Raw genomic sequence first — 16,535 nt, 5'->3', positions numbered from 1 at the left:
AGTCGGGCTCGAGAATTGACGAGTGCCCGGCAGCAGCTCGCCGATTCCTGGCCACTTATCGCAGCCACACCCACTTCTCGACTTGTGGCGGGCAGGACATTGAATCCCGCCTGCAAAAACTTGATCGAGGAGAACGGGACGGGGGCATGGCTGTTGGGCCAGCCCGACAGTCGTGCCCGCCCGACAGTCGTGCCCCGATGTTGAATACCCCCCATAATCTTTAAAGTTATACTACTGTGCCAAAGTGTGCTCTCACAAATGGCACACAGTATCATCTTGGAGACCCATACAGTAGGAGCAGATTCAATTAACAGCAGTAATTGAAAAGGATAGAATGTCATCAGTTTGTTAAGAAGTCCACACAATGGGCCAGATGAACTAAGCTGTTAAAGTAATGAAATGGAGTGTGATAAACAGCCAACCAATCAGCTCCTGTCTGACATTTTTCAAAACCAGTCTGTGACACGGCAGTTAGAAGCTGATTGGCTGGAGGTTTATCACTCTCTCTTTTACAACTTTTTGAAGCTTAGTGCATCTGGCCCATTAAGGGAATATTGGGGCAATTTTCCATAATGACTGAGTCGTGTGATCTGAGAAATCCATCATGTTGTAAATCCTTAATTTGCAGATTCTGACCCGAATAAACTGAGATCAGAAAGTCATTCAAGGATCTTTTACCTGCTGTTTTTTTCTGATTGAGCTTCGGAACACTGATCAATGATGTCCGACAATCAGTTTGGAGCAGCAGAATGGGGAATCAGATAGATGTATGGCCCACATTAGAGTTAACAGATTCTTCGCTAGCTATTACTGTAGCTATATAACAGAATAGTGCTATGGTGTCATGCAGATTACAGTGCAGGCCAAGGACAGGAAATACATCGTAAATTACAAGGATATACTGTATATTGTCTGTTAATACAGTAAGTTAATACAGTAAGTAAGCCAAGGTCACCTTCCTCGACCTATCACGTGTGTGAAGAAACATGCAAGGGATAGTAGAATAACCGTTTTAAGAGAAATATTTTTAAATGCATTTAAAATTAGAAATATAATCCACATACAGTAATTTACGCCTGACTTGTGTTGGTATAGACCAGTTCTAGAAGACAACATTGTTTTTTCTTATGCGTTCATTGTTATTACAAGGGGGAGCCTACTGACGAGGCTTTGCTGGGAAACTAGGACAGGAAGTTGCTAGGTCAACCCGAGCCAGCTGGTGATAAGACATCACACATCCCTTCAGGGACTAACAAACTACGCATGTAGTCCTCCCTGTGATGGTACTGCCTTCACTATGTGACAGAGCAGCCATCACTCCCGACAGACTATGACAGAAGAAAAACCACATGTAATGCCATCAATCGTATTTCCTGCAAGATCGTATGTTCCTGCAATGTTTGTAAGATCTTTGTAATTGTATATTTACAATGCATTATTGTAAATATACACCATCTCTGTTTAAAACATATGTTATACAATATATATATATATATGTATGTATGTATATATATTCCTTCCATTAACAGATCCTGCCTATTATAATGAGAGCAGATTACTATTTGGGAGTATATCCTTTTATTGAATGCCATTTAAAAAAAAAAAAAAAAAGAAGAAGATTACCCCAATTCTATCACTGGTGTTTGCGCAGCATGCAGAAGGGGGTTCAGTCATATGGTTGACAGTCACTAGGTGGACTCAGGAAATAAGTTGACATACATTAGGTCAACATGGTCATTATTTCCACTCATTAGATCTATATGAAAAAGGTCAACATGTTTTTGATTTTTTTTTCACACTTTACTATCCAAGTGGGCACAGAGAGAGAATGTAACAGTGTGCCGAGCACAGCATGGCACCGCACCCATTGCATGGCAAGTGAAGGGAGCCATGAGAGGGGACACAGTACACTAATCTGTGTCCATGTCAACTTAAGTAGAAACAGACACCAAAAACCACGAAAACCTCATATTGTCCTTTTTCACATCAACCTTTTCCATTTTGACCTTATGACCATATCGACCTATTTCATATGTTGACCCTATGAACCATACCCCAAGAAGGGAGTGTGGACTGTACTACATTAAAATGGCAGTAGTTCACTATATCCTTATTGTACTGCCAAAACGCACAAAGCCACGTAAACTGTATTTACAGTATGTTTTGCACATAGTTGTCCATGATGGTTGCCAACGGTGTCACAGTTTAATGCTTGCCAATGTACCATGTGTTCTATACTGTACTTGTAAAGACTGTCGAGCCTATACTTGTAAAGACTAACGAGCAAGGTCTACAAAAATGCACATAAAAGGAACCTACCTTTCGTCTTGCTCATTCTCACCATTTCCATGGTAAACTCACAAAACAAGCGTCTCCCTCTAAATATTTCTTACTGTTTACAGTACAGCTCTGCTAAACACAATGATCATTGCCCTTGTACTCTAGAAGAGATTGAAAATGAGAGTTTCCTTCTACAGTATATCTCACACGTTAAGGTGTGACAGAACAGAGGTTATATGTAGATTACTTATTAACTCGGCTGAGCTACAGAAAGTTGTAAATGTTGATGGGAATAATTTCTACTGATTTAAGATAGCAGAATGTTCATTATGTTGTATGTTTGTTATTGTAGTTGCATTCCATTTTTAAAGCTAAAAAATGTCCCTGTAACCAAACCTTGTGCAATAACCACCTGAAAACTATTTTCTCATGGTGGCCCCTCCCCTAGCTGCCATCCTATGATAAATACAACCATGTAGACTAGCAGGACCGGCATATTCTATTTGTTAACTAACATTTCTTGCCTGTAAAGGCGGCATGTGAGCAGGATGTCACCAATCCTCCAAGGGAATGCATCAGAAGATGCATTTGACTTGCACAATGGGTTGGATTGTGGTATGGTCCAATGTAGTGGTTCTCATACCACTGGCTGGCTGTCACTAGCTCTGGGCAATAGTTATTGGCAGAGCATAGAGGAAAATCTAGATTATAGTGTCAGCTGTGTTTTGAAGATGTAGGGAAAGTGTGGTGGCTGAGGGTTTTTATGTGAGCATATGGAGTTTTGGGGAGTTTGGTAGGGAACGGAGGAGCCAGTGTTGAGATTGAGATACTGGGGAGCAGAAATCCGTCTCGTCACAGCATTTATAATGAATTGAAGTGGGAAAGATACAGTAAGTGTGAGAGGGTAGCCATTAAAGAGCATAGCTAGAAAATGCAGCATGACTCTGCCCAAGAGCCTATCAGACACTGAGAGGCTTGGATTATGCTAATCAGTTTTATGTTTGTTTTTCTGACACAAAAATGGTGGGAAGGGAACCATGGGGTATAATTCAGGCTTTGAACAGAAAGAGGCAGTAGCCAAGTAAGAAGATAATGACAGAGTTCACTCAGTGTGAAGGGTGTGAAAGGGTCTTATCCCAGCAACTGTTTGAAGGTACAATCAATAAGATAGGAAGATTATCAAGTTATGAAGGGGAGTGTGTTATGAAGGTTGACTTGCAGATGAGAAGTGCAGTACTGACCATTGTATTAGAGACATGGGTGGGGGTCAGAGAGTGAGATGATGAGCTCAGTTGAAGACATGTTGAGCTTTTCTGTAAAATCGGGGTACCCATGATTAGATCACAGAGAGACAAAGTATTTTCCACTTCATGTGTACATTATTTATATTGGACGCATTGTTCCTTAATTGCATTAATACCAAAACTACTTTCCCAACTCACATACTGAATATGACAGCTAGCATCCACCTTAGAAACATCCTAATGTGAACTATGTCACAAACATTATAGTAAAGAAAGCTAGAAACTTATATTATGGTAGAGAACAGAACAAAAGAAGCTAAAGTCAAAAAAACAAAATAATAAAGTGATGTACTGAATCAAGACACAAAGTCAACGTCTCTTGAGACAGACAATATGAAATGACATGCGTATGCTGCTGGAGCACCACATGAGATGCACATAGACCTAACACTCAGGCACTAAACAACGCACAGAATGAGATATAATAATGTGCTTTATTCAAAACTTCTATCTCTGATATCAGGAAGCGCATGACTATAAGCCTACAATGGAACCTTAAACTGCTGCGTAACACTGCTAGAAAGCCGGTCTGGTAAATGGATTCTACTTGAGTTTAAGTCTACAGAAATGCATTCAGATGTGGTCTGGACCTTGTACTGAAAGGTAATATGCTCATTGAGGCAGAGGGACAGACTTCCCCATGTGAGGGATTCAGGCGAAAACCACCTCTCCATCACGCCTGGTTAAATAAAAACCAAGTTGTGACAGTTGAATTGATTGTTCTGTAATGAAGGGCTGAACTGGCCCAAAGGGGTACAATGGAAACCCAGTGCGCCCCATAGCCATGGGGCTGACCTCCTCCTCTATGAATTGAGTTCATGCCATAGGTACTGTAGGACAAACTAGTCAGGGTTTAGTATAGGGCAGATAATACAAAGAGGAGTATATTATAGCTATAGGGTTAAGGACTCGATTATGGAAGTGAGTGAGGCTAGGTATGGCAGGGTTTTGTATGGTATGTCATGTTTAAAGTCATGTGTGTGTAAAAATGTATATTTTTCTATCTGTTGTATGATTCATATGATAATGTTGTGTATGTTATTAAATATAAATAAAGACTCAATTAAACAAAAAAGAATTGAGTTTGGGTCTGTGCTCTTGATTTAAACAATTTAATTATGTTACTTTATACTGCACAGAACTAGGGTTTAATTTATTCAGTGCATTGCTGTTATAAAGCTGGTACATTATCATGCATTGTCTTTTTACAAACAAACTAATTGTGAATAAACTATATGGGAATTGATGCTTCTGTGTTTTGGGTGGACTCTGATGTGAGGGTATCTTAGAATCAATAAGCAGCCTTTTCAATTCCTTCATATTTGAGAAATTATTGCAAGAAGCTTACACTCATCCATTATTTTAAGGTATTACTGAACTTTGAAAGAGAATTGCATTGGCGCAACTTAAAAACTCCCCAAACCCATAGAACAGGCATGTCCAAACTGTGGCCATCCAGCTGTTATGAAACTACACATCCCAGCATGCCTTGCCATAGTTTTAGCATTAACTAATAGCAAAAACTGTGACAAGGCATGATGGGACTTGTAGTTTCACAAGAGCTGGAGGGCTATAGTTTGGACATGCCTTCCATAGAATGTACCGTGGTCCTTAAGCTGGCATATTATGTCCTTTGGGGTTTTAGCCTACAGGTATATTGATAAAGCAATACCATACTGATCATTAATGTATTGCTTTCTTTAATTGTTTAATACTTCATACACACATATAATATAGATATCCCTGCCAGCTCTTAAATTGTTAAATTCTAAAATATTTGTGGAACCTGGGTTAATCAGTCAATTATGGTTTTTAACTGAAGCCAAATGTCTCTCATTAATATCATACAATATCAAATGGAAAGTTTAACACAACGTATGTGTCAGTAGTTCTGCCAATTGCAGATATTGTTTAACAATGAGACGTATGGTGCAGACATAAGACTATGACTCATATGTCATTTATAAATCAAAAACTATTTTAGAAAGGTCAGCAAATAGTTAATGAGGTGACTTGTGTCAAGTCATTTCCTGCCCTTTCCCTGTGTTGTAATAAGTATATTTTAGTAATGTGTACATGGTAAATAAATGAAAATGCGATCTTACACGTGTTCTTACTGATCCGAATAAAGTGTATCCCCACCCAGTGATAAGCATGCATAACACTTTGGGCAGAGAAACCTTATTTGAATGTTATATAATTTCATAAAAAGGTAAAAAAAAAATAATATTTATTTAATAAACAGTAATTTAACCCATTTATATTATAGGCGTTTTGTAGTTTCATGATGAGGCCAGTTTTAGAGGTCTAATAATGTTAATTATTATTAATATTTATATATATAAATATGTCTAGTGTTCGATTGTGTGTCTCCGAAACACTGCCATCTGTTGGCAGCGAGTGAAACTACATCTCTTTCTCTCTCACACATGCACAAACACAGAGGCAATCACCAGGTAGCAGGCTAGCTTTAGAAAAATTTGCTTCAAGCGGGCTTATTGGTTTTATTATTATTGTTATTATTAGATGATGATAATAAGGCTGATTTTTTCTCTTTTTTTAAATCACCATTTACTGCTGGAATAAAAAAATGTAATGCCACATTTTATCAATAAAATATCGCTGGTGCAGCATCTGAGCTTTCCACAGACTGCTAACATTTTAGTATATTTATGCTGCAAAAGATCATAGTATATTGTGTCATAATAGAAAATCAATAGATTTATTGTGTATCGATTTCCTGAATGTGTACACATTAAACATATATGAAAGTTGTTGAAATGGATGCAAAAAAGTCTAAATCATAGTATTTTATATCTAAAACGATAATTATCAGGAAGATAAACACACCTACATTGATTAATTCACATGCATTCTACAAGTTTTAAGTTACTTGCTTCAGAGCCCTTGGGACACAAATGTCACATGAGTCACAATCGTATGTAACTTAAGTCACATGTCAAAATGATTTTTAAGCATAGTTTAGTTAAAACATTCAGTTTTCTGTCAATCATAAGTTTGGGGTCTTATGAATGTCTAGTATGAAAACCTTATTGTAAAAATAAGTAGGAGAGCAGGTAAATTTAAATATATGTCACCAGTTTCTAAGTCCATTCTTTTGTAACGAGTCACGCATATATAAATGAAAAAATGTAACTATTGAGAATGAATATTATTTTCTGTTTCTAAGCAATAATTATGACTACCTTTCCCATATATTGCTGACATTTTAAAAATATTAAATTTCAACTTCATTTTTGTTTGTGGTGAATTAAAACGTCTTAAAAATGTAACATGAGTCACATGCAGTGACTCAAATAATAAATAACAGTTTTAATTTATTAAGGTATACCAATGAATTTTATTATGTAAATGTGTTTGATAAGCTGTTTTTGAATACCATTTATAAGTAGTCTTTTATTTTGTTAGGCGAATTAACACTAGTAACACGCACAGTTTTATTATTCTACGTATGCAGTGGTTCCCAAACTGTGTGTTTGGGGTGCTGTGAGGCTGGGGTGGTGTGCTGTGAGGCTCTTGCAGGGAGTTGGTTATCCAGGACCAAATCAAAATATTTAAGATAAAATTGACTGCAAATCATAAACCATGTGGACAGAAGAACAACTCTGTAAACAACCAAATCACTGAACTTAAGGATAAAAGTTACCGGTAGATGCAATTTACTCAATTTAATATTTTCCCCCAAATTTAACCATAAAAACTTTTTGTACTATAGGCACTGTAAAAAATGCTGATACTCTACAGCGCTGTGATTCAAGAAAGTTTGGGAACAACTGTACTAATGTTTAGTTTCACATAATAGCGCAGGCTGGACCTACATCCTAAATAGTATTCTCCAAATTCTACCATATTTTTCTTATGACGAAGATGTGTAGGTTTTTATACACAAAGGGCCTAATTTGGAGGCCCACCATGTGCAATTTTCTAAAATTGCCACTACAAATCCCGCCCCTGATGTACATCTGTGCGTATGAATATGCAAGGACTGAGATGACCACCTTGAGCGTATGTAGACACTATAATACTGCCTGGCACATCTGTAAACGCTGCCATCAGTCGCACCAGGTGTCAACAGTTCAATGGCAGGAGCATGCTTTCTACCTGAGGACAGCCTCGTGGATAATTAAATGTCCGTATTAAGCTGGGTAAACACTACACTATGGGGGGTTATTCTGATTCACTCGGAAAGGCGCAATCCCTCTCTAATGGTCAAAACCATATGCACTGCAGGTGGGGCTGATGTAACATGTGCAAAGATAGTTAGAATTGGGTGGGGGGTGTACTTCAAACTGATATCTACATCGCAGTGTAAAAATAAAGCAGCCAATATTTACCCTGCACAGAAACAATAAAACACCCAAATCTAGCTCTCTCTGTACATGTTACATCAGCCCCACCTGCAGTGCAGTATGGTTTTGTCCATTAGAGAGTGATTGTGCCTTTCCGAGTAAATCAGAATAACCCCGCTATGTGAAGTGCATTTACACTTGCCAATGCCAGCAGCCGTGGGATGTTTTGTACCATGGACCTTGCCTGCAATGTCATCCCTTATCTTGCATGTTCAGATGACAGAGGATGTTGCTGACAATTGGTGGAAGTGCGCATTTTCAGAGACAAAGGGCCTGGTTCTGGCAAAAGATCGCAGCTTACCGAACACCAGAGAGCCCGCCCCACCGAATACCCGCTGCCGTTTCCCCTTGCAACCATGCAAGCTAATGTGTTACGAAAACACATCCCCTCACATGCTGCAGGTGCCAGGGAAAGCATTCGAAGGTCAACGATCATGGAATGATTTTTGTGAGCACCGGGATGAAGACAGGGATGAAGACAGGGCTGTGACATCAGCCGTCTGCCCCTGGCCTATTGAACACACAGTGTTTTCATGAGAATGCCCGTCCCTGCCAATAACTGCCCATCCTGCCTTGATCTCTATGAATTCGCTTGGCGACTATGCAAGTCGCCAATGCCGTTTGGAAGGGGGACCTGCATATGCGCATAAAAGACCATGTGCAGTCCCACAACCATCGGGGGGGGGGGGGGGCGAACTCGCTGATTGGCAAGTTGATTAGAATCACCCACATAGTGTGTACACACTAGATGATATTAAATGCAACATTTATGGCACATATATATTGGTGCCACTGTACATAGAAATGTGTATAAACCAAGAAGGTACCAGAGATTTCTAGAGCATCACGTGCCAGGAGCAGGAGAGATCGGGTGTGTGAGGCGAAGGTATATTAGAGTAGGAGCCCTATGACAGTTATGGGGGTTGGGTCCTGGAGGAGGGATTGAGCACATGTGCAGGAAGTGGATGCTGGTAGTTGTTGATGTGTGTCAAGAGAGACCACATCTACAAAGCCAAGACGGGGAAAGCAATCCTGGTATCCCCAGAGCCTCCATAGTAGGTGAGGCCAAAGCACACTGACAAACATATTGGGGGTTACATTCCCTCCAATAGGCTTAATATACTGTATATTGTGTATATAAGCCATTGCCTGAAATGCTCAATATATAGCCTAGTGTATCCAGTTTTAAAGTTTTGCCTCATTGACATTTTAAATTGAGATGAGATAATGCCCATCACTTATGGTAGTCACTGTATTAGTGACCAGCACAGCAAGCTATCGGAGAACCACTGACTTACATAATCATGGATATCCGGTAATAAGGAAGCAGTAAGCAGATCACAAACCACTTTAATTACTGGATAATATCCTCCCTTCCAACCATATTTATCATTCCACCTAACAAATACAAAATTCAAGGGAGAATTACAATCAAAACTGTATGCCACAATATACATCATCTCTTACAACAAAAAGGAGGTGCACATTTTGAAGTCCTCACAAGCTGATTGGATAGTATTGCCCACTAATCTAACATTAAACCAAAAATCCGCCACTATTAAGGGTACGTATTAGTTGGATTGATGTCAATAAATGTAAATTTTACATGCTGATCTGATCACTTATTTGCTGAAAAAATAGTCTTCTGTAGTTACAACTGATGTAATAAATGTGTATAAGTAAGTTTGAACCTATTTATAATACTAATTAAAAGTGACTATTAGTAACTGGTTTAGCAATGTATAAGACATCTTCGTTATTATATGCTAATGTTATTTATATGCAAAGTACTACAATATGTATCCCAACCAGAAGTGATGCAAAGCAATAAAACGTAATTATTATTTATCAACAGTTTCCTATATAGCGCAGCAAATTCCATTGCACTTTATAATTGGAAACCATGATAAAACAAACTGGGTATTTACAGACAGTCAAAAAGGTAGAGGACCATTACGGAGTATAGTTAAAGTTTAATTACTAGGAAGCAATATACTTACCAACTAGAGGTGTCCCAAGCCACACAGGGGTGTGACAAGAGATATATAGCACCACTCAAATGATCTAATGTATAAGGGTTTTCCCTGGTAGATCAGAAACTAAGGTGAACGTTTACGTACTGCCAAAGTATCACATAGTTGAAGAAAGCATATCTAGTATCCTGTGACTCAACTTCTGGATAGGTGAGCCAGGGTTACCCTCCGAGAATATGCATGCGACTGACTCAGGCCTTAAGTATGCTTATTTCAGAAATGTTTATTTTTGCCATATTCTCCAGAATATATAGAGGTTTATTTTGTGAAGCAGATACATCAGACCCAGCATCTCTCACTCCATAGAAAGGACCCGAGCATGGTTATCACGAGGGCTTGCTAGTGCAGAAATACCTCATCCTTCAGATTGTACATAGAGTTCTACTGAAATGAACTTTGACTTGTCCCATTGTTATGTTCAGTGTGCATCATCTTTCAGTAGTTTTATACCTACCAGCAAATTCTGCGCTGTCTAGGATAGAAATCCCTGTGTCTAGGGGATGATGACAATAACCGGAAATATCAATTTCAGATTCCATCCAGATACTATTCCCGTGGATTTTCTTTTCTTCAGATACAGTAGATGTCAGGGACAGTCTAAACCTGTTGTAATAAAGGAAAATACACATTAATTAAAAGAAGACCATCCCCCATTAATATAGATTAATTCGGATTGCTATGCAAGTTTTGGAATTCAGTATCATGTGACTCTTATTACATGTACATCATTTGCTTGTCTCCACTGACCACCATGGTTATGTCTAAGCCCTGGATTCTTAGGAGTAAATTTACTAAAACGGGAGTTCTGTTGAAGATGGAAAAATGTCGCCCATAGTAAACAAATAGATCCTAGCTATTATTTTTTAAAAGGTGCTAAATAAATAAGAAGTAGAACCGGTACTTGTGTAGTGTCATGGCGGCAGTTACGCCATCAGCGTAGCGTTCCTGTCAGAATCAGCGTAGTGTTCCCGCAGCCAGCGTAGTTAGTCAGAAGTGGCGTAGTGTTCCCGCGGCTGCTTAAGTGTCCCTGGGTACGTTATCAGCATAGGCTTGCCGGAACTGCATCTCTGTCCCCGGCGTTTCTGGCAAGCCTACTCAGCGCCTCTCTCACACCGCTGGCGCCAGCATGAGCCCCTCTCTTTGGCAGACGGGGTAGGTGAAGCAATTCAGGTGCAGCATTCTGTAGTCAGAAGATCCTTTCTTCGCTAATTCAAGTCATTTAAAGTCAAATCGTTATATACGGGGATATGCTTCCATGGCTACCTTTCCCTCTATGGGCATTTAAAAAGAAGAGGCCCATGTGCCACCCCATCCATCCAGAACCGTTCCTCTCTGCCTGCAACAGTGGCAGCCATTTTTCCATCGATTTCCGCAGCACTGCTGCCATCATTGTGGGACTCCGGAGGGGTAAGGATTAAATTGAATATGTCACTACATAACCTGTAGTAACATAGTGGGGACCTGGCTCTCAAACCCAAAGCACTATGCAGAAAACTATGCATTGTGGAGGTCATTGATGCAATAAATGAACATGAATCTATTTCTGTTGTAAATGCTGAGAGAGCATTACACTCAGTGCCAGCTTTACATGTGTTGAGCTACAGAAAGGCTAACATTTCCCACCTAGAATATGCAATCAAGAAGCTGGACGAAGCAACTTTCTCAATGACAGAAGCATTTCAGGTCATACAGGAAGTTAGAACCAAAGTGACTCCTGAACCATTGGGGGTATCCATAGCCAAGAAGTTGGAGGCTGTTCTGGCATGTGTCATACAGGGAGGGGAGTAGGATGTCATTAAAACAGTCATTATCCCGACGGTGGAATCCCAACTGCCGGGACTCAGACAGCGGGGCGAGCACACCGCCACGCTGTGGGCACAGTGGCTCGCTTTGCTCGCCACCTATTTTATTCTCCCTCTATGGGGGCCGTGGACCCTCACAAGGGAGAATAGCTGCTGCCCATCTCTCACTGTTTTAACAGTCGGGATTCTGACGTCAGTGTAATGATTGTCGGAATCTGCCGGTCAGCCACCCGGCACCTGTTCTTACAAAGGAGCCTCATATACAGATGTGTCCGCTATGTTGTTGCCCCATATAGCAGCTTAACGTAGAAGGTTTTCTATGTAAACGAAGCACACCATGCCATGCTCATTTGTGTTGCTGCCATATCCCATTAAAGCATGTGGGAGGAGAGCTCAATGTGGTTTTGTTTTATGTTCATACAATATATAAGTGTCACGATCGGCGGGATTTGAGGACCCACCTCAGGGAGTTGCTCTGGTGGAGATTGGCCTCGAGGCCCCAGGAACTTGGCCGGCTGTATATAAGGCCTCTGCATAAATTGGGGCTGTGGGTTTTAGCGGAGACTCCGAGGTGAGGGCGCGGAGTCTAACTGCCCAGCGGTCTTCTCCAGGGACCCCCGCAAGGGGATTTGGTTTTCGCTGCGTCTGGACAGCAGGTCGCGGCCCCTCACCCGGAGCACCCACGATAGCCCGGTAGGAGCAAACTTGGAGGCGTTTGCTGTAACAGGTATTTCAGGACGAGACGGGATGACAGGGGAACCGGAGTAGATGCAGAGCAGGAATGGTATATGAGGCACGGAAACCGGGAATGCTGACAGGAAGAAGTGACGACTTGACCGGAGTAATAACTGGAACTGAACGGGCCTACTTGGCTTGAAAGAATAACTATAACGTAAATGGCCGACTTGGCTTTAAACTGAAGAAAGTGACGACTTGTCCAAAAAGCAACTGTAACATAAAGGTGCCGACTTGGCTTGACTGGAAGTGACGACTTGACCGGAGTAAACGGAGCAGAGACGGATCAGGGCAGGAGGAACGACACAGGACGGAGACAAATACTTGGGACTAGGGAGCTGGATCCAGAGAAGTACAGGGAGCGCAGTACCATGCAAGGACACTGGAGGCTACTGAATACTTTGGAGTTGTTCCAGCACTGAGGCACGGTGTCTGCTGGGATTTATACCCAGCCTAGTGCTACAGACCCGGCCCCCTGGTGGCTGAGGTGATAAATACAAGTCCGGCCAGCACGTCACGTGACGTCACCAAGATTGCGGCGCCTACAGCCGGGAGCCAGCGTCCGTGTCGGCACTGGACCCGCCGACCGACCTGGCGCCCCCATGCCCCCCGCTCCTGCCTGCAGCCCAGCACCACAGCGGCGCCAGGACCGAAGGACAAGACGGGGTGAGTAGGCGGCGCCGGTCCTGGCGCCGCTGCACGGCGTGACAATAAGTTCCCAAATGAAACATTTTAAAACCTATAAAACATGGACTGAAATTTTTTTTTTTGGATTTTTAGATCATAAAAATCTGGGGATTAATTATGTCATACTCCTACTGTCATTTTTATGAGCGGTAGTGTAGTTACTTTTCTTTACAGCTAGAAATCAAGTAGGTATTTAGGGGTAAATTTACTACGATGGGAGTTCTACTGAAGATGGAATGTTGTCCATAGCAACCAATCCGATCTTATTTAGTATCTTCTTGAAGGTGCTAAATAAATAAAAGTAGAATCTGATTGGTTGCTATGGGCAACATCTCATCTTCAATAGAGCTCTCGTTTTAGTAAATTTGCCCCTTACTATTATTTACATGTGATAGGCAATATCAATTAGTTCTTTAGCGCTTACACAAACTTTGTTTTCTTTTTGAATGTATTTGCTTGACCCTTGATCACAAATAATGGCAGTGATAAACCTGATAACCGAGATACAGAACATGTCCAGTAGTTCTGGGTGACAAAAAGTAATCCTCTGCAGATACAGATTGATGGAGACTTTTCTAAAATGAATAAACAAACTCCACTCCAAACACCTTTTTTTTTTATTAACTATTCAGCTAATAAACTTAACAATGTGAACATACTAATAATTTAAACATTGTCAAATGCAAAAAAAATAAATAAATTGTGGCTTCATTTTAGTTAATATGTATTAGACTTACTGAACATATTCTGTGTATTTTGTTTTTGAGGGATTGCTCTTCCCTCTTTAGTAGCTGCTATGCGACACACCCCACATCAGCGCCCGGCTAGTTGCCTAGGCTACATCCACCCTTTCTTTTGTAGTCCTGTTGTTTCCATCTCAGAATTATCTTCAGGATCAGACCCTTTCTCACCCTGGAGGCAACTAAGACCCTCAACCACTCACTAGTCATCTCCAAAAGGGGCTACTGTAACTTCTTCTTAACTGTCCTTCCTGTCTCCCACCTCTATCCATGGGCTCTCAAGAACAACATCTTTAAAGCCTTGCAGCTCTCATCCTAACCCACTGCCCAATGCTGCTTACATCGTTTTACCCCATTGTTTGTCTCCCATTCCCCTTTAGATTGTAAGCTCCCGCAAGCAGGACCTCTTTTGTAATATTATTTTCCTTCCATCACTTATAATATCATATCCTTACTGCCAATACTGCATAGTCCCACAATATCTATAATCCTTATAAATATTTATAATCCTACTCTATGGCGTATATTCAATGCCCTGAAGGCGAGCTATGATGGCAAGCAGTGCCAATAGCTTGCCATCAGTATTCAACTGCCCTCCCCCGATCCTCGCCAAAAACAAGCAAACATCGCTGCACAAACCACCTTGTCGGCGACATTGAATACCGCCCTTTATTGTGCAATGTTTTTTACTGCAAGTCATAGCTTTATTTATTTTTTCATACTGTTGAACATGGGCCAATTAGAGAAAGATTTACCTACAGAAACGCATTTTATGTCTACAATATAAATTTCCTTTCTCTTCCAGACATTTCTCAGTGTTAATTAAAATTCAGCTATATTTCTACAGTTGTATATATACAAAAATATACAATTTATAAGCAATCATATTTGTATGTAGTTTAATATGAAATAATATTCACAGAAATATGCGTTAAGGAAAAAGCTAAAGAATAAAACTAAGGAAGCAAAAAAAGATTAAACATGTGTTGTAGTATGTCTAAAATGTTTATATCTAGAGTTTTCATAGTAGTCCATAACCTTATGACACTGTAAATAACATACAACGAATCTATTTTTTGCATTTTAGTATAAATGTGTCTAGTTTTTTCAGCATAGAACATCTTTGTTTATATATATTACCAATTAACATTGATATCCTGCTCCTAATGATTAGCTTAAATGGCTGTCGCTATAATTAGAACAATCGTTACTTACACAACAGCATTTATTTTATCTTTGATGCCAAAGGAAACTTGATAACATTTATACCCATTATCAAATGTTTATTTTTGCAACTAACATCAAAATGAAAGTTGTACAATTAAAACAATTTTTAGAACATTGTTCAGATAATGAGTATAAATTGGAAGTGGAACCAGATTTAATTTGATTTACCGTATATACTCGAGTATAAGTCGACCCGAATATAAGCCGAAGCACCGAATTTTACAACAAAAAACTGGGAAAACGTATTGACTCAAGTGGGACCCTCACTCGAGTATAAGCCGAGGGGGGCTTTTTCAGCATAAAAAATGTTCTGAAAAAGTAGGCTTATACTCGAGTATATATGGTAATTAGAGTTTTAGTTGATTATTTAAAATTTTAGCTGGTTTATTTCCATTTCGGAGGATATTTACTAAGGCAAATACGCCTAATAAATTCGTATTTGCATAGTAAAATACAAATTTTTTAGGCGTATTCGTATTTTTTTTTTTTACGTATATTTTATTAGAATAGCCCAAAATTTTTTTTTACTAAATATAATAAAGAGAAAAATAAAAAAAGCATAGTATATCTTTATCAGAGACATACCGTATATACTCGAGTATAAGTCGACCCTAATATAAGCCGAGGCACCTCATTTTACAACAAAAAACTGGGAAAACTTATTGACTCAAGTGGGACCCTCACTCGAGTATAAGCCTAGGGGGGCTTTTTCAGCATAAAAAATGTTCTGAAAAAGTAGGCTTATACTCGAGTATATATGGTATGTAGTATTCGTATAAAGAAGAGTATAGAAAATAATGCAAAAGGGAAGGGTGAAAGAAATAAAAAAATAAATAAAGGGCGAAGGAGGGGGTAAGGGAGAGAGGAAGGGGCAGACACTGTAGGCCAGAGGTTTCCAAACTTTTTGCGACGAGGGCCAGATTTGGTGAGGTGAAAATGTGTGGGGGCCGGACATTCAGCCTGACATTCTTTGAATCATTAATCACATCAGAATGGTCCCCCACTCTGCCCCGATTCACTTTATGTCCCCCAGACTGCCCCTTCACTGTATATTCCATAGACTGCACCCCCTTCTCTGTATTTCCTCCAGCCTGCCCCATTCACTGTATGTCCCCCACTCTGCCCCTTCACATTATATTCCACTGTCTGACCATCCTTCTCTGTATATCCCCCAGCCTGCCCCTCCTTCCCTTTATGCCCCCCCATTCACTGTATGTTCCCCACTCTGCACCCATTAAATCTGTCCCCTAGCTTTCCCCCCTTCTCTGAATGTCCATCACTGCCTCCATTCACTGTATGTCCCCAAGCCTAACCCTCCTTCACTGTATGATTCCCTTTTCACTATGTCCCCCACTCT

General features: G+C 40.2%; 1 protein-coding gene and 1 long non-coding RNA gene across 2 annotated transcripts in view; one reads left to right on the top strand and one right to left on the bottom strand.

The window, feature by feature from the left end:
• Positions 1 to 16,535, top strand: part of LOC146074284 (uncharacterized) — a 307,386-nt gene that overhangs the window by 22,259 nt on the left and 268,592 nt on the right. The window lies entirely within an intron of this gene.
• Positions 1 to 16,535, bottom strand: part of NR1H4 (nuclear receptor subfamily 1 group H member 4) — an 82,484-nt gene that overhangs the window by 56,530 nt on the left and 9,419 nt on the right. Inside the window, exon 2 of the mRNA XM_083182211.1 lies at positions 10,442 to 10,590. Coding sequence (XP_083038337.1) covers positions 10,442 to 10,526 — 85 coding nt within the window. The 5' untranslated portion in view covers positions 10,527 to 10,590. The remainder of the gene's footprint in view (positions 1 to 10,441; positions 10,591 to 16,535) is intronic.

This window comes from Crinia signifera, chromosome 4, assembly GCF_055691185.1.
Source record: "Crinia signifera chromosome 4, ASM5569118v1, whole genome shotgun sequence".
Taxonomy (NCBI): domain Eukaryota; kingdom Metazoa; phylum Chordata; class Amphibia; order Anura; family Myobatrachidae; genus Crinia; species Crinia signifera.
The sequence above is the reverse complement of the archived record's forward strand: the minus strand, read 5'-3'. Positions and strand labels throughout refer to the sequence as shown.